Raw genomic sequence first — 21,780 nt, forward strand, 5'->3', positions numbered from 1 at the left:
GGGAGAGAGAAGAATACATAGGAACCAACATTTAACAGCGAGTCATAGAATCATAGAGTTGGAAGAGACCACAAGGGCCATCAAGTCCAACCCCCTGCCAAGCATGAGTCATGAGCACCCTGAAGCAGTATCAAAAAAGGGGACGGCAAACTTGGATTGTAAATGAAATAAGAACCTTCCCAAGCTACTAGTAAAAAAAGAAAACAAATTTTTAAAGAAATCCAAAAGTAACAACAGATTGCCGCAAGTGAATTAAACTCCCACTATATGGACCAACTTGTTAAAAATAAACATGTATGAGAGAAGAATTATATTTGGCAATTTGTAATCTAGGGCCATGATTGTGGAGTTCTCTTCTCGGGGAAGCCCACTTTGAAATCTCTCTACCTGTCCTTAGTACAAAGATGGAAGCATAGCTCGTCAGGTGGGCTTGCTGTCTGTGACCATGGCGCAGTGGGCTGCAGGAGTGTTGCTCAAGGCTGCTATGTTTTAAGAAGGTGAGATTTTATTTTATTTTACTCTGATAACTTTACTGGATTTGATAGGGTATTTAAAAATAAAATAAAATTGTAAGGTTCCACAAGAGTCAAAACTGGCTTGTTTGGTTTGATAAAAGCTTTTAAAATAAACCAACAAACAACAATAAATGTAGAGCTGAAATGAAAATTTCTTCCTTCCAATGCCCCAGCTCAATCTGCATAGCTAACCCAACCCCAATCCAGTAATCTGACACTTTTACCTGCACAGGTAAAAAAAACTTGTAGTTAAAGACTTGTTCCCTCTGGATTTTTGTTTATTTAGCTATTATTTAAAGCACTGTACTTGACACTGAGGAACAAACTCAACAGCAATTCAAAATTAGGAATTTGTGAAACCTTCTCACAGGTGACATCTTATACTCACTGTCTCGATAATACACCCGGAGGCATTTCAGTCCTGAAACATTGTCTCTCAACACCACTTTGTTTGCTCCTGTGGACTTGTCAACCCGCTCAATGACCTCATAATCCCGGTCAGTGTAGTACAGGAAAGAACCATAGACCGCCACTCCCCACGGGTGAGAGAGGTGAACAACCAGCGTTATCCGATTAGTGCCATCCACGTTCCCTCGTTCAATCTAGGAGGTAAAGGACATGGACTGTATTACAACTGACTGCAAAGTCAGATCTCTGTCCACAAGAATTCCACGCCAGAAATTAAAGTATATCTAGGTCTGGCAGTTAAATTTCCAGTTATGACTGAACGGTTTTCAGAAACACCCAAAATTCATCCCAAATAAAAACCATTTGGATCATATAAACAGAAGTGTAAGCTTCACTGGATACCATGGGACTTAATTCCGTGGGTAGACGTTCACAGAATTGTTCTGCTAAGCATTCCTATTAACTCTAGAAATTAATCATCCACTAAACATTTGCAATGCAGTATTTATTCCAGAGCTACCCGAAGCTGCACACTAAATACTTTGTGATGGATCCATCTCTTCCCTCCTCAACGTTAACCACCTCACCATTTCTGTTTTAAAGCTCATAACTCTTTGGCTGTGATAAGTAGCAGAAGTCAGAACCACAAACATACCCAAGTTTATATGTGCATACATACCACTCCGGTGCTTGTGACTGGCCAGTACAGCTTTTGTTCCTTGATATCAATGGTGATAAACTCCACATGGTCCAGATTACCAGTGAAGAGGGTTTGGATACCTGAGCCATCCATATTCGCACTGCCAATCTTGGCTGGGACCCCACTGTCAGTTCCATGGTCCGTCCAATACAGCTTCCTGCAACGTAATGTTATTTAAATCATCAAGCAAGCAGGAAATGAGGATTTTCAGTAACCAATGTGTGTGTGTGTATGCATTTAGAGTTTTGGCATTCTGGTTGCAATCCTATGCACACCGACCTAAGAGCAGGCTCCTAAGGCCTCAGACTTTCTTCTGAGTAGGCCTTTATAGAATTGCTTTGTGGAATTCTTATTGAAGTGTGTATAACAACACTCCTCATTTTATATTAGTACAAAATGACATGTTTTACTACAGATGGTGTTTGGACATAATGTTAAACCAAATGGCTTAGCGCTACAACAGTTACGAGCCTCAGTAACCCTCAGGCTTGTTGGCTTCCGCTTCCCTCTCTTGGCCACAAAGAGACCGGACGTTTCCTCAGTTTAATGTGCTGTTCAAACCCAAAACGGTGATTAAACTTAAGTATGGTTAGTTGAAAGAAGCCAGCTTTATAAACTGTGCTTTGGAGTTGGTTTGTCTCAGCTAGTCTGGGATCCAGTGACCAGGAAAGCAGGAAAGTGACCTCCCTGGGAAACAAACCTGGTAGCCAGGAATATAAAACCTTGACAGAGCCAGAAACAATTTATTGAACTTACCCATGAATGGGATCCAAGGTTATACCAACTGGCCTTCCAGATCCTGCAGCTGTACCATCATTGGTGATTAGTGTTTTTCGATAAATTACTTCTCTGTGGAGCGTCAGTACCTACCAAACGAACCGTATGGCACAGAAATTAAGAAAGGCACTTTAAATCACATTTTGCACACTTGCTGGCACAGCAGTGAACCTATAAGCAACTTAGCTGAGGTGTTAAACCAAATATTTTTTGATCCTAAAATTGTTATCCTGAAGATAATAATGGCTTACCTCAATGGACTGTGTGGCAGGGTTATTGTAGTACAGATTTCCAGATATCCAGTCTAAAGCAAGGCCCATAGGGGAACCAACAATAGATGCTGGGGCAAATATTGTCCTGTTTGTTCCATCTGACTTCACTCTATGAATTTCCCCCTGAAGATAGAAAAAAAAATGCCAAGCATTGAAAAAGCATGAACGTCTTGCACATGGTGTATTGTAGAGTGTTACAAGCTCTAAGGAGGAATGTTTGGGTCTACTACAAATTGAATGTAAAAAAGAACCAAATAAAACAAAGCCCTCAAATTAAGACACTTTCTATACATAGAAGTTTGTCCCATTGCACAAACTCCCAAGGAAGTGTATTTAGGATGGCAGCTACTGTCTGATAAATGAAAATAAATGTGCCAGTCCTAAACAGTGATGTAAAGAATCACGGGTAGAGAGAAAAGGAGGCTCCAAATGCAAAGAATCCTGAGAACCGCAGTTTACCCCTCAGAGAGCTACACAAACTAGTTCCCAGGATTCTTTGGGGGAAACCATGTGGTTTAAATGCTAGTCCTACTCTGTGTAGACCCACTGAAGCTCATGGACACATCTAATTTGGGTTCGTTAATTTCAGTGAGTCTACTCTGAGCACGACTTAGCTGAATGCAACTCATTGTGCATGAATGCGACCTTGATATAGTTTGCCACCATAGGGGGCTCTTTCAGCGAAAATATGAGTCACAAGTGCAGTTAAGAATAAAATATTTTTTTTAAAAAAAAATTGCAGGCCTGACATTTGGCAGCTCTTCCAAGCAAGCCAAATAATGAATTCGGCTTTCGTAATAGATTGCAATGAATGACCTGCTTCACAAGATGGTGTCTGCCTACCTGCCAAGCACAGGGTGGCAAAACAGGCAAAGTACAATAAGCCATTTGGCGCTGCCCTGCAGATAAAAGTCAGCATGCCTATCAATGGGCTAAAGCATCAATTCCTTACACCAGTTTTTACAAAGCAGAGCGCTTCCAACCAACAGCTATACAAAGCAACTGCATTTTACTTACTGGATTTTCAACCCAGTAGATCATCTGTTCCGAGTCGTCAAAGTCAACATCATATCCATTCTGCACTCCTGCTATTGGAACCATTGCATCATTGGTCTTCTCCTCGGGGTTCAGAGAAATGCCGTAAATTATGTTATCTCTTACGGCTATAAGGAACGGCTCTTCGACTGCAAAACAGCATGGCAAGCAGCAAAATTTTACTCTACTGTATTTCCTAAAAATAAGAAAATGTAATTCTCTGGCTTGTTAAATTTTGGGGGGAAATTCAGCTTACTGAAACACACGTATGAACACAGTAGAATGTTTTATACCAGGTCAGATTATTTGTGCATCCAGACCAGTATTATTGACTCTGACTAACAGTGGCTCTCCAGGCTGTGCTGCGAGGTATATTTAATTTTAATGGAGATGCCTGGGATCAAACCTGAAACCTTTAACATAAAAGGCGTGTCTCTCCACCACTGAGCTTTGGTCCCTTCCTATAAGGCATCCATGTCCTCAAAGCACTAATTTTGGAGCAGTCCGCTTGAAATCGGCATCCAAGAGAGACTCAAGTCTTTGTCACCTTTGCAGCTACTCTGCGTTTCAGCAGCCGTTGCCCTATTTTTTGACTTGCAAGCACGAAGTCAACTCCAATAGCAGATACTTTCCTCTCCCCACACAGCCCTTCAGAGATCAAAGTGTGGCCTATCACAGAGGCCTGAAATGTCCTGAAATTCTGAACCGCTTGCATATTAAGAGACCCGGACCACCGTACTACTACACAGCTCTACTGCTTAAAAAAAGGAGGATGGGGAGCACACAAAAAAATATGGTTTTAACAGCTTCACAGTGAAAGGAGGGAAACACAAAAATGTTCAAGGGTTGCATATCATGGATCAAACTGCTATGCGATGATTAAAAAAACAAGAAAACAGTGCTGCTTGGGACTTTGTGCTTTTCTGTCATCGTGACGGTTTGCAATACTGGCTCCACCAATTAGCTGTGCAGACTTAAAACAATATCACTGTGGTGAAAAGAAAACAATGCAAGCAAAACGCGACTCAGCGCAGTTGCTGAAAGTTTCTTGTTGGCAAGCTGAACTAAACAATGTCAGCAAGGATTACAGCCCCAATCAATCTCTGCAGGGGAAAAGGTCAAGCCCACCCCACCCCAACCTATTCTTTCCAAATCCTGAATGAGAATGTGTAATACTTGTGTTTGTTAAGATCTGCTCTTCTCTGTTAAAACCACTGTGCAGTGCATGTTAACTCAGAAGCTGAGTCCTGCTAGGCTGGATCCAAAAGGTTCTTTTCATCAGTGGAAAGAAGTCCTTCTATCACTTCTTCCATTGAGGAAGCTCATTCTCCCAGAGAAAAGGGAACCTTAGGCTCCTAACCACTGTTTCCAGAGACGCTTAGTCCCAGGTATGGAGGCATAGGATTGCAGTGTTAAGCATCCAGTAAGGATGCTCAAATCCCATGGGAATCTATCCTATTGAAGTCTCATGACCCATGGCCTGCCAGAGCATCTCCAAGGAAGTTAGGTATTCTTGTGCATTATCAAGTCCAATTGACTGAACTCTAACATTTATCATAATACAGTATGTTTTCAGTGTATAGCAGAAAATTCTAGAAAACGTGGATTCCTACACATATTAAATGCATGTAAGGCAAAGTCTGAAATGTTTTCAAAATACATGCCTACTGATTCAGGTTTGGCGGTCTAATTTTATAAACTGCATTTGCACAGTGTTTCCTGAAAACGATAACAACAAAATCTGGGAGATTTGCTCCCCTATACTCTGCTGAAATACCAGACGGGGATTAGAGAAGTCTTTCCCTGATAGTGGCATGTTTTGTGGTTTTCTTTCTCTCTCCAGCTACAGTTCCTGTGACCCCACCTCTCATGCAGTTCACATGATCAGGAGAGAGAGTCCAGCCAGACGGGCAGGCGCAGGAATAAAACCGTGGTCCCGATGCAGAAAGCAAGCACAGGTGGCTGCAGGGGGATGAGCTGCAAAAATTGATACCTGGGAGAGAGAGAAATAAAAGCACTGATAAGGTAAATTGGAAAAAAGCAGAGCAGTAGTGTAGCATGATATGAAATGAGGAAATTAGGCAAGACAACTGGTTTGTCACATCTGGCTTTTTACATCAAGCTAAGACTAGTTATTGAGGGCGTCTCGGTACATCTTAAGGCAGCCCTGTTCAGGGAAGTTTTTAATATGTAACGCTGTACTGTTTTTAACACTGATTGGGAGCCGCCCAGAGTGGCTGGGGAAACTCAGCCAGATGGGCGGGGTATAAATAAATTATTATTATTATTATTATTATTATTATTATTATTATTATTATTACTATTCCCAGAATCTTGGTTTGCATTGAAAACCTTTATTTTTAGGTTATACTCGATGGATGGAGTGAATAATGTTTATCTATAGCAGACAGACGAAGAATTTTAAGTTCTTTAGCTTCTTACCTCCTCTCTCTCACTCTTAAATATTTTTTTATTCCTTTTTCTCTATCTCTTCCCCTTCCTTTCTCATTTTAGTTTGGACAAAAAAGGATATTTGACAATAATCTTTGCATTTTTCTTTATAAACCCTAATAAAAACCTTTTTTAAAAAAAGAAAGAAAAGAAACCTATACTTTTAGAACAACAGTAGGGATTTGGAAGGAAAGCTGCTTATGAGGCCCTCTAAATAGGTCTGTTTTCTCTTAACTCCTTGTACTCATGAACCTCATCCACGCCAATCATTCAAAGCATCCTTATACCGCTTTAACAATCATGGCTTCCCCCCCAAAATGCTGGGAACAGTAGTTTTCTAAGGGTCTCCTAACAGTTGGAGCTGCGCCTGTACTTAAAAAAATAAATAATAAATAGATGACCTGACATCATTGTGACATCAGGGGACTGACAGATGGACAATCCCACCCACATGTCAAAATGGCCTGCAGGGGCTGGACCCTCTTTCCCACCCCTGCTTTAGCGCTGTGGCCCTGGAGAGTTTGCCCAATATCATCGCTGGAAGTATCCAAAATATTATTGATGTCTACTAATATTTACACTGGATGGTTTTGCTTTTCTGTTGCAAAATCGTAATTGGCTGAGCTTACCGGCCGGTTGCTTCACAGGATGAACTGCAACAATGCCCAGAGGCTGGTGGATGTTATAAACCATCACAGTTTGATTTCTTCCATGCCACTTGTTGGCTCGAAGTACTCGGTGGGTGTATTGGTCCGTCCAGTATACAAAATCTTCAAAAAGGGTCAGCGCGTGAGGATGCCGCAGCACCTAAAAGAAGGGCAAAGGGCTCAGTTTCATTTTAACACTGTTGCTATTACAGTTGTTACCGGTATCCAGAATAAGTGGCACAGCACAGAAATCTCTACAGCTACTCTCAAGTATAATTTCTCCCACGACCCAATAAAATATGAGAAATGATGTTAAGCATCGCTCCAGGCTGCGGGACTTTTATATGCTATGCACAAAGATGGAAGGACCCGTTCTTGCCAACAATGGAAGAATGGCTGTTAAAATTAACGGACTTAGCTGAGAGATGTTGACATGTTTAATTAACATGTTTAATCAGAGAAAAGCCATTGTTAACATTTGTTAAAGATTGGAAACCTCTCATTGACCTTTTGAGTGAAAAAAAAATAATGACATTTGGATTTGAGGATTGAAGATGATGTTTGTTTATAGAAAGTGGCTTTGTTGGGTCTTATATTGGAGGGGATAAAGTGAATATTGTTAATAGTGGACGGACGAGGAATCAGGAGTCCCTTACCTTCTGGATTTTATTCCCCACTCTCTCTTTTAACCTCTTTTCTATTTCTTTTTCTTTATTTCTCTCTTTCTCCTTATTTCTTTCTCTTCCCCTCCTTTTTCTTTATGTTTTTATTGTATTTAGATCAAAGTCTTAGTTTGGATAAAACAGAAGAAACAATATTTGGTACTGTTTTGTTAGTTTTCTCTATAAACCCTAATCAAATTTATTCCGAAAAGAAAAATCATATAAGCCGCACTCCTCAGTTTTGCTCTCTTGTGCTTAGATTGAATAGTTCTCTTCTTATGAAAGCCATGTTTTGGGGTCCCAAAAATCACGATACAGTGGGATGTCTGAATTCTGCAAATGTGTTAAGTCTTTTTAAGTTCAGTAGACTTTGTCAGCCTTAAGCCAACACCTACAAGACAAAGTTGACCTATGTTCTTTCTCTCCAAGCACTGCATCGCATACAGGAACTATACAGCCAGCCACAGGACTTTTTTTAATAAGTGACTTTTAAGCAATATATTGTAGGCTGATGGCTTCAGAAATCAGTCATGGTGCAGTGGACAGGTGTTGGACTTAGACGCAAGAGTTTTGGAGTAAAGATTGGGACTTGCTGCCTCACCACAGAAGAACACAGAAGCCATTTGCACCATACAGGAATCCATGGTCACACCCTGCGCCCCCGGCCAATTTCCTTGTTTTTTCCCTTTTCATACCAAGTCACTTGCCACCACCTGGCGCCTGTTGTTTCCATTGTAATCACAGAAATCAATGTAGTCGAGATAGGCGTCGGCAAAATATAGCAGCTTGTTTGGGTAATCAATGGCAAGTCCATTGGGCCAATAGATCTTCTTACTGACGATGGTGGTTCGTAATGTGCCATCCATGCTTGCTCTTTCGATTCGGGGATTCCGGCCCCAGTCTGTCCAGAACATCACGTGAGCACTGTGGAAAACAACTGATTAACGATCGCAGGAACAATGGTACCACTGGTACAGTCGGAAATGTCAAAGGACCTCATTCACAAAAGCTGCTTTTGGTATATTGAAAGGTGCTATAGAGTAATGGCTAAGAGAGAGAGCCAAGGGCCAGAAGGTCCCTGGTTTGAATCTTGCCTCTGCCAAGAGCTCACTTAGGTGGCCTTAAGGCAAGCCAAGCCCTTGGCCTTAGTCCCCTGCCCAGCTTTCCTTGGGGCCCAAATGGGGCTATTTTCTGCCTAATTTCTCTATTTTTAGGGCAGAGTTCAGACAGCCCTACCCAGAAACACTTGTCATCACACACTGCCCCTAGTTTCAGCCTTGAAATCAGCCTCATGAGGGCTTCAGAAATGTAATAAGCAACCACATTAATTAAACTAGACTTTGTCAAGATGCTTGCTGTGGTTCCGACACCAAGTTGATTTAATACATTTCCACAAGAACCCCAGACCTGAAAGAAGTGGAACTGACTGCTTCTAAACAAAGGAGTCAAAGATATATAAACCTCAATTTATAAAATGTGCAAAGGAGGAAAAGATCCTGCATTTGCAAAAAGAGAAAGAGAGAGAGAAGCATATACTCTTTCAAAAAGATACATGCAGAGCAAGGTGTCTCAGCCCATGTTTCCTTATGTCCTTTGACCCCTTTTCTCAAAACTTACTGTCTATGGAAAACAAGGAGCAAAAAAAAAAAAAAAACATCTAGGTTGAAGCAAAACAGCATCTCTGCTCTTGGAGCAGGCCCAGCAAGCTGCTAACTCTCCAGAATGCTCCACTGTTTCTCAAATTGAACTAACACAACCTAGTTCATGGAGAATATATAAAGGTGGGATCGTAAAGCCCCTCAACTCTTCAAATAATCTCTTATGTAAATAAGTGACTGATGCATTTTCAAATATACCATGCAAACAATAAAAAGTGTTTGCTAAATGTATCTGTGATGACTAACCCAAGCCGGCCAAAGAGTTGGATTTATTGGGCTGGCATGGTTGGGTCAGACCATTTCCTACAGCTTATGGAATAGGAGGACCATAGAACATAGCCAGAACTACACCTAATGTCCTATGAATTTCACATTCCCTGTATAAGGAGCTGCTTAACAATGGGGTGAACTGGAAGTGGTCAAGTGGCACAAGATGGCCAGTCTGATCATACAAATACCAGCAAATGGTAATATAACACTACAGTTTGTTCATTCAGTAATTCTTTGCTAAATTGCCCTTCCCAAGGAAGCAAGTATCCCATTGTCGAAAGGTGTCTTTTGAAAAAAGGAGAAAACCTTACTCTGTCCTGGGATCTAACACTAGTCCCCTTGGGTTTGTTACATTTTCACTGATCAGCACTGTCCTGTGGCTCCCATCGAGTCTGGAGACCTCGATTGTCTCAAGAACGAAGTCTGTCCAGTAAAGATTGCGGCCTACCCAGTCCACTGCGATGCTTTCTGTTACGGTAACACCACTGTCAAGTACCTGCCGGAAACCATGAAGGAACAAGTTAGTGCTCTTGCAGTTTGCTACAGCCAAAATGAGTGAAAATTAATGAACTGTCTATGGAAAAGAAAAGGAGCAGCTTCGTTCTTATTGACAGCAAAAAGAGAGCTATGCTGTGTAACTCATGTTCCCAAAGAGACTAATTCACTGCAATGAAACGATTCATTGCTGTTCTAAAACTACTACAAACAAATGGCTTATGGCTGGAAGCAGTTGGCCTGCTCTCATATTCGGATAGTATTTGAGTAACGTTAACGGTACATTAATAGCTCAAGAGAAGCAAGAGGACTTGGCAGTAGCAAAGGGTTAAACAAAAGTCACAAGTACTATCAATTACGTACTAGGAAATATAGTGCCCTGTGCAGCTTGTTTCCTTTATTATGGGAAGAATCTACCCAGCAGTGTGCTGGAAGTAAAACTGCTGTACAAAACCCTTAGAGACGGATTCATTCAAAAACTTGCAAGCATCAAGAAAATGAAACCCTTGCGGATTGAAACAAGGGACAGACATCAAATGAAACAAGCAAATCCTCTACCCAGTCTGCAACATTTAGCAGTCATGCAGGCTTATCCCCACAGTGCATAACAAGCTCTGTTTTCTACTCCCTTTCCCAACAGCGTACGTACATAACAAGCGCTAAGGCAGGGAACTGTGAGAGATGGGTCTACCACAAATTATGATGTCAAATTTCCCACATCTGGGGAAATCGCAGAGGTCAGCACATGCCTTTGTGTGGCTCTATTCACTCCACTGGGTCAAAGAATGCAAACAATGACATTTGCCATGGGAATAAGTCCCTTCATGCATTACACAAATGAAAACAGCTGGCTCCACCATTTCAACATCTGTGCATTGCATGAACATCTGTAAAGACGTTAGCTACGGTACAAATGAAGAAGTGGACACACACACACACAGGGGTGCCATGCAATTGTGACATGCGGCCAATGTCTGCATTCCATGAGAGACTTACAACTTTCCTGTCTGTCCCATTCTGGTAGGCAGTCCAAATCTTGTCCTGTGTGGTGTCAGACCAAAAGATTCGATCAGTAACCGAATCAAAATCAACCGCGACAATGTTCCTTCCATCGCGAACCAAAGAATAAATGTGCTGCGCATGGGAAGTTATGTTGTCAACGACAATTTGGTTACGGCTTGCCACCAACAAGAGGAGATTCCCAAATTCTGCAAAAACAGGCAAAGTCAAGTAAATTCTGCAAAAGTTTTTTTTAAAAAAACAAAAACCTGCTGGAGGAAAAGCCAGTCATAAAATTGCCACCCCTGGACTAGTAGTGGCCTCAATTTCGTGACAGGAACTCAGCAGCAGAGCATATGCTACAGAGGCCTCTAAGGGATAGCTCAGTCAGTAAAGCATGAGACCAGGGGTTGTCTAGACCAGAGGTTGTCACCCTAGTCCCTATCACCCACTAGTGGGCATTTCAGGATTCTAGGTGGGCAGTAGGGTTTCTATGGCACAAGCTGAATCCTCCTTCCATTGAGCACTGGTGGGTGGTAAGGAAATTTTACCATCAAGAAAGATGCATTAGTGGGCAGTAGGTATAAAAAGGTTGACTACCCCTGGCCTAGACAATGCTATGCTAGATGGGTCCAAGAGTCTTAACTCGGTGTAAGACAGCTTCCTCTGCTCCACAAACAGGAATGGGAATGTTCTGTCCATGAAGAAAGTGGCTCTCCGCTTGTGGAATGCTCTCCCCAGGGAAGTTCGCTTGGCACCTTCATTATACACCTTTAGGCACCAGTACCCATCAATACCCTTTTTAAATGTTTTTTTTTTGGGGGGGGGTTAATTTGGTTGTTCCACCCTGAGACCCGCAGGTATAGGGCAGTATGCAAATTTAAGATAAAATAAAAATGTTATATACAGTACTTTCCAGCTGGAAGCAGTTCCTCTTTGCCATCTAGAAAGAAAGAGTTTAGGGGGGCCCTCCAGTGAAATGCTATAATTCACTGTGAGACAGAGAGGGAGGGCTTCCAGTCAATGAAGTCCAGCGCCAAGGGCCTTCTGGCAGTTCCCTCACTGCGAGAAGCCAAGTTACAGGGAACCAGGCAGAGGGCCTTCTCGGTAGTGGCGCCCTCCCTATGGAATACCCTCCCACCAGATGTCAAAGAGAACAACAACTACCAGACTTTTAGAAGACACCTGAAGGCAGCCCTCTTTAGGGAAGCTTTTAATGTTTGATGCACTACCGTATTTTAATATTTTGTTGGAAGCTGCCCACAGTGGCTGGGAAAGCCCAGCCAGATGGGTGGGGTATAAATAATAAATTATTATTATTCTGTGCAAATAAATATAACCATTGACTGCGTGCCAATTTAAATACGACCACTGACTGTCTGCTAATTTTTAACAACTGATTTTAAACAGAAAACGCTGAGCAACCAAACGAAACACCTGCAAGTTTCACCAGCTCAATCCCACCCCACCCCTTTTCTTTTCACATATTCTTTTCACATATTAAGTGACTTAACAGTGGACAAACTTTTGCCAAGGCCACAGGATAGCTAGGGACATGGGGATCTACATGTGCACTTGTCTTTATGGACTTATCTTTGCCTTCCTCACCTGCTACTTTGCAAGTCCTCCCATTGGGTTCCAACACATAACCTTCGTCACAGTAACATCTGGAAGACCCTCGTTCGTTGTGGCAGTGCTGGCTGCAAAACCCTGGAGGGTCACATTCGTTGATGTCTTCGCAGGTTTTGGAGTCGTTGGCCAGCTGGTACCCAAAGGGACAAGAACACTGAGCGCCAAAGGGGCCTTGGATACAGTCGTGTGTGCACCCGGCATTATTATCCGTACAGCTCTCCTGGTCTGCAAATAAGTGGGAGAGGGACATAAACCAGCAGGTATGAAAACCTCTCAACTCCCCTAAAGTATAGAAAAGGGAGTCGTAACAAATGCAAAGCAACAGTGCCTGCTCTTATGTAGGAGTAGGAGAGATTGGGGAACCTTCCATATATTACGATTAGACTCCCAACTCCCATCTTCCCTGACTGGGGAGGTTGGGAACTCAACAATATCTAGAGGGCCACAAGTGCACTAAGTAAGTAAAAGGAATGTATACTAATATGTATACATATAACTAACATGTTTTGAGGTAAATTCTGAGCCAATTTGGTAGGTATTAACACTTATAGCCAGCACGGAACGCCTGCTTTTCCTGTGGGCTGTCATTGCTGAAATGCCATCCATGTAGTACCAGAAGCAGAAAAAGATTTTGAAAGGTATCGTCAGCTAACAGGCATCTGAAAATAACAGCCGGTGCTCAGAATCCTCAAATGGCATAGCAAGAAAACTGATAGACAGAAAGCCATCCTAGCTTTTAAAAAAATAATAATGAGGAAAACATTACTTCAAAGTCCCAGCTATGGTTTCTGCAAATGAACAACAAATACTTTGCTGCCTATATGAGTTCTCCCCACCTCCCACTCCCCACAAACTAATTGAGGTAAATATGGTATTGGATGTTATGATGAGATGCAAAGTCAAAATAATTCGCTTTTTACTTCATGATCCTTTCAAACATACTCATATACTCTAGCAGGTCACTTCCCTCTGCTAGTGTAAAGTCTAAAATCTACAGCAGAGGTGGTGAACCTGTGGACCTTCTGTTGTTGATGGACTACAAATCCCATCATTCCTAACCATCAGCTATCTTGGCTGAGGCTGATGAGAGTTGGGGAGTCTGGCAACATCTGGAGGACCACAGGTTCCCCACCACTGTTTAACAACACAAAAATGGATCAATTTAGAAGTCTAAATGTAGGCTGTGAGAAGCTCAAAAAGAACTTGGATTGCCCACCCTCTCCCACCACTAGCACATAAAAAGGAATGGTTTAATACCAGAATTAGGAATTGTGGTAATTGGAGGCTTATTTTTACATAATCAGGTATACAGAGAGAAGAATACAGGTTTGGTGTAGCTTAAATCTGAGTTGCTGTTTCTTCCTATCCCCCCACAAGCTCAAGGTGTCAATTTGAAGACAAAGTGAAGTGAGAACAAGAACATATGGATAGTACAGTGGTACTTTGGGTTACAGACGCTTCAGGCTGTGCACCACGCCAAACCCAGAAGTACTGGAACAGATTACTTCCAGGTTTCAGTTATGCACAGAAGTGCTAAATTGCGCTTTGCGCATGCGCAGAGGTGCTGAATCGCAACCTGCGGCGCTGCGGGTTGTGAACGTGCCTCCCGCACGGATCACATTTGCAACCCGAGGTTCCACTGTACAGAACTTTGGGCTCCCCTTTGAACCCTTTTAAGTGACTGTGGCTGTGATAGAGAGGATCGGGTATGGTGAACACATACCAAGGGTTTTCTGCGATTGTTTTCTACCTCGGCCTGTTAAATGCCCCTCCAAACCCCACAACATGATCCTGAGAGTTGGGGGAATTCCCACAGAGATATGTGATGTGGCAGAACAGCCTATAGTTAGAATTGAAAATTTAGCTGGTTTCATTTGCACATGTGAAAGCACTTCCTTTGCATGCACACATAGAATTCTGAAGATGCCCAAGGGAGTGGATTGGAGATTATCTGAAATAATACAGCCCCCTGAGCTATTGAGGATGAATACATGGCTGCCACATTCTGGAGTTTCCTCCTCAACCCTCAATAAAGTTTTTCGGTTCAGGAAAAAACCAAACCCAAATCCATAGTCTTTGAAACCTTCTTAGGAATACCTGTTTCTGTAAACAAGCCTTTAGTTAACAAATGCAATTTGGTGTCAAAATATTAACCTAGTATGCTTTAGACTCATACCTGGCTGAGGCTCATCTGAGAATGTGCATTGATTAGAAAAAAAGGAGGAAAGAAAGAAAGAAGTTAGGATTAAGTGTAAATCAACACTGACAGTAATCATCACAAACACGACTTCTGGCCGCTTGCCATTTTTTGAGATTATTATCAGATAAAAGTTAGAAATTGTACAGAAAATATTAAAGACCGGATGAAATTTAATTTTAATTAAAAGAAACTACTGATTATGTCCCAATCTCATAGACAGTGAATTTAACAAGTATTTGAGGATATAAGCAAAGTTTGAAACACATTTAACATATTAAACTCAACCAAAGCACTGCCGAAAATAAGGAACATACTCACAGTCTTGCACAGTTGCAAAAGGCCTGAAAGTTATGGTGGGGACATGCAACTGCGGGCTCCAGGTATTGCAATTAATATACAGTAAGACCACAATTTATGCACATTTAACTTGTCCATATTCAACTTTATGTGCATAGAAAAAAATAATAATAAATTAAATTAAAAAGCAGACAGAAAGTGGCAGTCCCACTTGCCACTGAATGTGCTTTGTCTATATTCAATTTTGGCTTTAGGCACCATCCCTGGAACGTAACCCCCACGTTAAGTTGCAGGTTTACCGTACAAACAAGTATATTATACTTCATTGTAACCTTTATGTATTTTACAATTTATTATGTCGGTATCCCACTCTTCCTTCAAGGAGCTCAGGATTCCAAATATAGCTGTTCCCATTTTACCTTTCACAATGATCCTGTAAAATAGAATAGGCTGGATTTCCCTAGGAGTTTCCTGCCCCATCCAATATCCAGGCATCTTGCAGGTCCATCCTGCATTTGCCCTTAAAAAAAAGGTAACTTACTGCACAAGGGCGATTCATCGGCTCCATTAGGGCAGTCAGCAAGATTGTCACATACTCTGCTGAGGTTTACACACATGCTGTGGCCAGGACATTGCCACTGCCAGCTGGGGCACCGGAAAGGCTGAGTGGGACAGTCTCTCTCGTCACTCATGTCGCGGCAGTCGTTGTCACCATCACAGACCCAAGCACGGTAGACGCAGTTCCCATTGTCACAGTGGAAAAGGGAAGGAGGGCATGTCCTGGGGGGGCATCGATGATGCTCATCTGAGCCATCCACACAGTCGGGGTGCCCATCACATTCCCAGTTGGCAGGGATACAGTTGCCATCCGACTGGCACTGGAACTCATTCTGATGGCACATCCCAGCTGGCCTCGTGGCTGAAACATAGTCATAGGAAGCATGTGGGAGACAGTCCACGCATTGGTGGGAAAGCAAGAAGAGCTGTGGCACACATCTTGGACACAAGGGGCAGCAAATTTTTGGAAATTAAGAGGAATTGCAAAAGGACTACCCTTGACATGACAGAATGGCATAGCAGAGACTAGATTCAGGTGGGTAGCCGTGTTGGTCTGACGCAGTTGAAATAAATTAAAAAATTGTCCAGTAGCACCTTAGAGACCAACTAAGTTTGTTCTGGGTATAAGCTTTCGTGTGCATGCACACTTCTTCAGACACAGATATCAGAGACTAGTACACATTCCATTTAATGTCTGTGGACAGCAGCAATTTTACTTACGTAAAAATATAACCAAACATTTTGGATATGCTTCAATACAAAAGCTTGCACCTATCCCCTGGCCTTTGCCTGAAGTGCGGGACGTTTTTCTCTTGCTAATTTTATTCCTTTGCTAAGCATGCTGTTTTAAATGTGCATTCTATATTTCACTTCCTTTTAGTACTGTTTTATCTTGAAATGTTTCAGATATTTTCAGTTTCCCGTTAATTATGTTGCTCTTAATGTGTATTTTGTATGTTGTTTTCTTCTATAATATTTTATTTTGGAATGTTCTCTTGGATTGTTTTGATGCTGGTTGTAAACTGATTTAAGATTTTTTTCACTTAAAAATATAAAGCAGTATGGATACTTTGTAGTCATATAAAAAGAGTTTTCATTCGTTCAAACATCATTCCCTCTTGCAGCCATTATAGTGTTGATATTTCTTCTTTTTTCCTGTATTATTTAAAAAGGGAATTTAATGCACATCTCATTGAAGCCATTAGGAAAACTCTTGTTGCTTTCAGTGTGTGAATTGTTTCTAAAACTATACACAAAGCAGTTCAGTATAACAAAATCTTGACTCAAATTTGGATTCAGAAGACATGTGAGATCTAACCCATGTCATGTTATTATTGGAGAATGTCACTTTATTATGCGCCTCAAGCTGAGTTATTGCAGACATCTCATCTTGTCCGCAGCTAGCGTGTTCAACTCTTCATAATATTTCACTAGTAACAGGGAACTTTGTCTGTTCCTATAGTCAGGACCAGTCCTGTCATTATGGAGAGTGAGGCAGCTGCCTCAGGCAGGATACTTTGGATGTCATTAAAGGGCAGCAATTTGCTAGTTATTCAATCAATCATTGATGCATTTTACTGCCAAGGAGGAAAGGAGGTGTATATGGGATTTTCTCCCTCAAGTACTTGGGTAATAAGTAATTTGACTTGGGAGGACAGGCATCTGCTGTTCTGCCTCAGGCAGCCAAACGTTTTGGGTCAGTTGTGTACTTACGACAACCAGCCTCATCTGAGTGATCGTTGCAGTCAAAGACACCATCACACTGGTAATAATTGCTGATACACTGGTCTCCACTTGCACATTTAAACTCATTGGAACTACAGTTGTAAACTAAAATAAAAAAGAAAGATTATCTCAGGTTTCACTTGGTGACAAGCTTTTGGACAGTTTTTCTGCCATTGTACTAAGAGTGAGAACATGGTAGGCAGTAATTACGACTAAATATATATCCCTGGGGATTCTAGAGAACAGGAGGAATGCTTGCATCACCCATTTCCCTGAAGTACAAGAAGAAGAAGAAAAAGAAGAAGAAGGATTTGGATTTGATATCCCGCTTTATCACTACCCTAAGGAGTCTCAAAGCGGCCATCAATCTCCTTTCCCTTCCTCCCCCACAACACACACTCTGTGAGGTGAGTGAGGCTGAGAGACTTCAGAGAAGTGTGACTAGCCCTGATGATGAAAATGTCAAGTGGAAGGAGGAGGCAGGTGATACTTAACTGCAATCATGTTCATCCGCTCCATCTACACAATCCTTGTCACCATCACACACATAAAATGGATCGATGCACCTGTGATCAGGACACTGGAACTGACCAGGCTCACATGTCTCTGTGAAAGCTAAACAAGACAGCATAAAAACAAAACACCAACTTAATAGAATGCAGTGGTGCCTCGGTTCTCAAACGTAATCCATTCCGGAAGACCTTCCGAGTTCCGAAATGTTTGAAAACTGAGGCACAAAGGGCAGTCTGCAAATTCAATTGAGAAAAGCTGTTCGGCTTCCAATGGAAGCATTTACTTCCGGGTTTTCGGCGTTCAGGTTCTGAAACGCTCGTCAATGGAGACGTTCGAGAACCGAGCTACCGCTGTACCTATTTTCCCATAGCCCTATTTTGCATTAACACACTATGCAGAATATTACAGAGCTACACTCTGTGCAGCACCATCCTAAATGTATTTTCTAAGAAGGAAAATCTCCCTGGAACCAGTAGGACAAGTTCATTATGACTTAAGTCCCACCCATTTCAATGTTAAGTGCAACTAGTTCAGTCTAGAACCAACATAGGAATCTACCTTAGGAGACCACTGGTCCTCCTAGCTCAGTGTTGCCAATGCACACTAGTAGTGGGTCCCCAGGCCTTGAGGCGGGAGTCATTCCCAACCCTACCTGTGGCTTACTCCTACTAAGAATGCTTACAATGGTAGCCAGAGCTGTGTAGAAGCTGAGCTGCAGAGAATGAAAAGCAATGACTTTGAAGAGGGGGCTTAAGGCACCCTGGAGCTAAACTATCTGGGACTGTTCAGGGCCTGGATGGGGATCACATGGACACTGCTTTGGGTTTTAAAAGGCAGGAGAGGTTTTGTGCTGTTGTTGCTGAAAAGCAGATTGCCGAGAAAGACTAAGCACAGCGCTGTATCCTCCCTATTTGAATGCTTACTGCAGTTTCTTTCATCTGATCCGTCACCACAGTCATTGTCTGTATCGCACAGCCAGATTCTGGGAATGCACTTGCTGTTGTCACAGGTGAACAAGGCTGCCGGGCAGGAAGTGGGGCCCTGCGTAGGGCAGTGGAGCTCATCGCTACTATCGAGACAGTCGTTGTGCTTATCGCATCGCCACCGGTTAGGAATGCACTGGCCATTTCTGCAGGTAAAGGCCGACGAAGCACAAGAATTGTCTAGACGAGAAAATAAAACGTTGAGAAGATCTGAGTTATAATGCCACCAAAACCAGCCTTCCTGGCTACCACACAAAGATGTTCCACTCAATGTAAAAACACAATTTGGGGGTGGTGAGGGGGAGAAAACTCATTAGGTCTGAGGAACATAAATGGTATTTCATTCTACTGCCTATTACTGGTGTAGGGGTTTGTGTCAGCATCGTGTGGGTATGTTTATGTATTTATTTATTTATTTATACTGAGAATGCGAGCTCTCTTTTCCTCCAGCTGCAAGATGTCTATGACAAAATTGTCTCTCACTAAATGTAAACAAAAAGACTATGGATCAAAAGTGGAGACAATAGATGCACCTTTCCCTGTTTATCTGTTTTGTAACACAAAAAATCATTAATAAAAACTAATTTTAAAATAAAATAAAATAAATGGTATCGAAGGCTTAAACTATGTTCTCCGATTTATTGCAATAGGTGGACTGCAACTGAGAAATTTTTGAACAAATAAAGTGACATTTGGGGGGAATACAAACAATACTTACTGAGGGATCCACAGTTCTGTTCATCGCTGTTGTCGTGGCAATCATCCACACCATCACATCGATAGTACCTGGGTACACACCTGCCATTGCCACAGGAAAAGGAGTATGAACCACACTGTAAAGTGGGAGGCTCATTGGATGGATCTTCCACACAGGTCAACTGGTTAGAGCTCAGTTTCATTCCATAGGGGCAGCCACAAACCCGCTGAAAATTGGGCACTGGGAAGCAGAAATGGCTGCAGTCTCCATTGGGATTTGTTGCTCTGTTACAGTAGTTATTGCCTTCGAAAACACAATGAAAAATTAATTTGGAAGATTTGCAACACTATGGAAACACTTACAAAACACCCCCTTTTCCGAAGAAGGAAAAGATACCTGAGACACAAAAGGTAAAAGTTGAAAATGGAAGGGCAAAAACTTGGGAATCTGTTTAAAGGAGTTGAACAGATAATGCTACTGCAAATCAAGATGCTTCGACATACATCCTTGAAAAAGTACAATAGATAAGCTTACCTATTTGAGACTGAGCATTATATGCTTTCACGTGCATGATATTATTGATTCCCCTCCTAATAATAGTCATTTCTCCTCCATCAGACTTTCGGACCCGAACTATTCCGCCAAGTCTCCAGTCAGTGAAATATGCATAACCTGCAACACCCAACCAAAAAACCAAAACATTACGGAGGCCAAAGCTGACTGGGCATATGTACTGGTTTGGATCCAACTGGCTGTGAGCCGTGTTTGTGGGGGTGGGTGGGGTTTTTTATGGATTCCACTTTTTCACCACCACCACCACCACATGCTGTTCTAGAGGTTCCCCCAACTGGAAGGAACAAACTGGAACAAACTGGAAGTGAAGGACAGAGAAGGGGGAGGCAAGAAAGCCTTGTTCCATTGAGCTGATCTCCACTTAGGGAAGTTAGGGTGCTAGTCAATTCTCAACTCTTCCTCAGAATTAGTGAGAGTCAGTGTAGTGTAGTGGTTAAGAGCGGTAGTCTCGTAATCTGGTGAACCTGGTTCGCTTCCCTGCTCCTCCACATGCAGCTGCTGGGTGACCTCGGGCTAGTCACACTTCTCTGAAGTCTCCCAGCCCCACTCACCTCACAGAGTGTTTGTTGTGGGGGAGGAAGGGAAAGGAGAATGTTAGCCGCTTTGAGACTCCTTCGGGTAGTGATTAAGCGGGATATCAAATCCAAACTCCTCTTCTATCCATACTGCAAAAGTGATCTCTGGACCAGTGTAGAATTTCACATGGGGAGTTGGGTGATGCAGCATGAAGATGAATGCGTGATGTGAGGTTCAGTCTATTTCTCCACATACTTGCTCCAGAAAGAGGCCATGGTGAATGGCATCGTTCACATTTGGTGATATGAGCAAGAAACAGCAACAGCTTATACAGCACAGAGTTTCAGAACCAACATTATTTCCCTCATTAAAAACAAACAAACCCAACCAACCAACAACAACAACATACTGGAAATCAGACAGAAAATGACCAAAGCTGCACTTGCAATGTCAAGAGAGTCAGATGCAAGGCTGAAACCTGCATTTTCTGTTTGTGTGTGTATTCCAAAAGCAAATGAAGAAGTGAAACCTCATAAACCCGAGATAAGGGAAACTGAAGCCACCCAGATGTTGTTGGGCTGCAACTCCCACCATCCCTTACACTTTGGGACATGCTGACTGGGGCTGGTGGAAGTCGGAGTCACAACAACACCTGCAAGGCTACCAGTTCCCCATCCCTGCTGTGAACAATCCTTTTGCAAGAAAACCTGCATTTCAATGCATTGCAACCTACTATATTCCAAAAGCCTTTTATACCGTGAGAGACTGAGGACCGCTGTGAGGACTCAACATAGATACTGACCTCCAAAGATAGTGAGACCAAACGGATGTGTCATCTGATTAATTCGTTCCAGCGTCTTCCTATCCAGCCCATCAAAGGTACTATGTTCAATCTTATCAAAGAAGGCATCCACCCAGTAAAGCCTTAAAGAACTGAAAGAAATGAGAGTTTTATTTGAATTTTTACAGAAAGGTAGTTTGCCTGCAGATACATGCAGGTGGAAGGTAAATTCCTCTGTAAATAATTCCCATCTAATTGCTATTCATCTCAATGGAGGTTTCTGCACCATAAGCATCCGGAGCAAAATTAGTATTTTGAGGAGGATGAAATGTTCCAGAATCCACCTTTCACAAGTTCCCTCACTGTTTTCGCTGCTCCCCTTTTCAAATGAGGCTTCTTCCTGGGAAATCTTCCCT

The 21,780-nt window shown here is 42.2% G+C and overlaps 1 protein-coding gene across 1 annotated transcript in view; it reads right to left on the reverse strand.

Annotated features, from left to right (window-relative positions):
• Positions 1-21,780, reverse strand: part of LRP2 (LDL receptor related protein 2) — a 140,686-nt gene that overhangs the window by 58,183 nt on the left and 60,723 nt on the right. The window contains exons 19-36 of the mRNA XM_083495707.1: positions 21,386-21,516; positions 20,029-20,166; positions 19,516-19,797; positions 18,738-18,977; positions 17,797-17,916; positions 17,290-17,406; positions 15,560-15,937; positions 12,498-12,746; positions 10,887-11,098; positions 9,707-9,891; positions 8,163-8,391; positions 6,788-6,965; positions 5,572-5,700; positions 3,690-3,856; positions 2,652-2,795; positions 2,380-2,489; positions 1,603-1,780; positions 904-1,117 (exon numbers count right to left, since the gene is read on the reverse strand). Of these exons, the coding sequence (XP_083351833.1) occupies positions 904-1,117; positions 1,603-1,780; positions 2,380-2,489; positions 2,652-2,795; positions 3,690-3,856; positions 5,572-5,700; positions 6,788-6,965; positions 8,163-8,391; positions 9,707-9,891; positions 10,887-11,098; positions 12,498-12,746; positions 15,560-15,937; positions 17,290-17,406; positions 17,797-17,916; positions 18,738-18,977; positions 19,516-19,797; positions 20,029-20,166; positions 21,386-21,516 (3,401 nt within the window). The remainder of the gene's footprint in view (positions 1-903; positions 1,118-1,602; positions 1,781-2,379; positions 2,490-2,651; positions 2,796-3,689; positions 3,857-5,571; positions 5,701-6,787; positions 6,966-8,162; positions 8,392-9,706; positions 9,892-10,886; positions 11,099-12,497; positions 12,747-15,559; positions 15,938-17,289; positions 17,407-17,796; positions 17,917-18,737; positions 18,978-19,515; positions 19,798-20,028; positions 20,167-21,385; positions 21,517-21,780) is intronic.

Source organism: Podarcis liolepis (genome assembly GCF_965112155.1).
Source record: "Podarcis liolepis genome assembly, chromosome: 1".
In the NCBI taxonomy this organism is placed as follows: domain Eukaryota; kingdom Metazoa; phylum Chordata; class Lepidosauria; order Squamata; family Lacertidae; genus Podarcis; species Podarcis liolepis.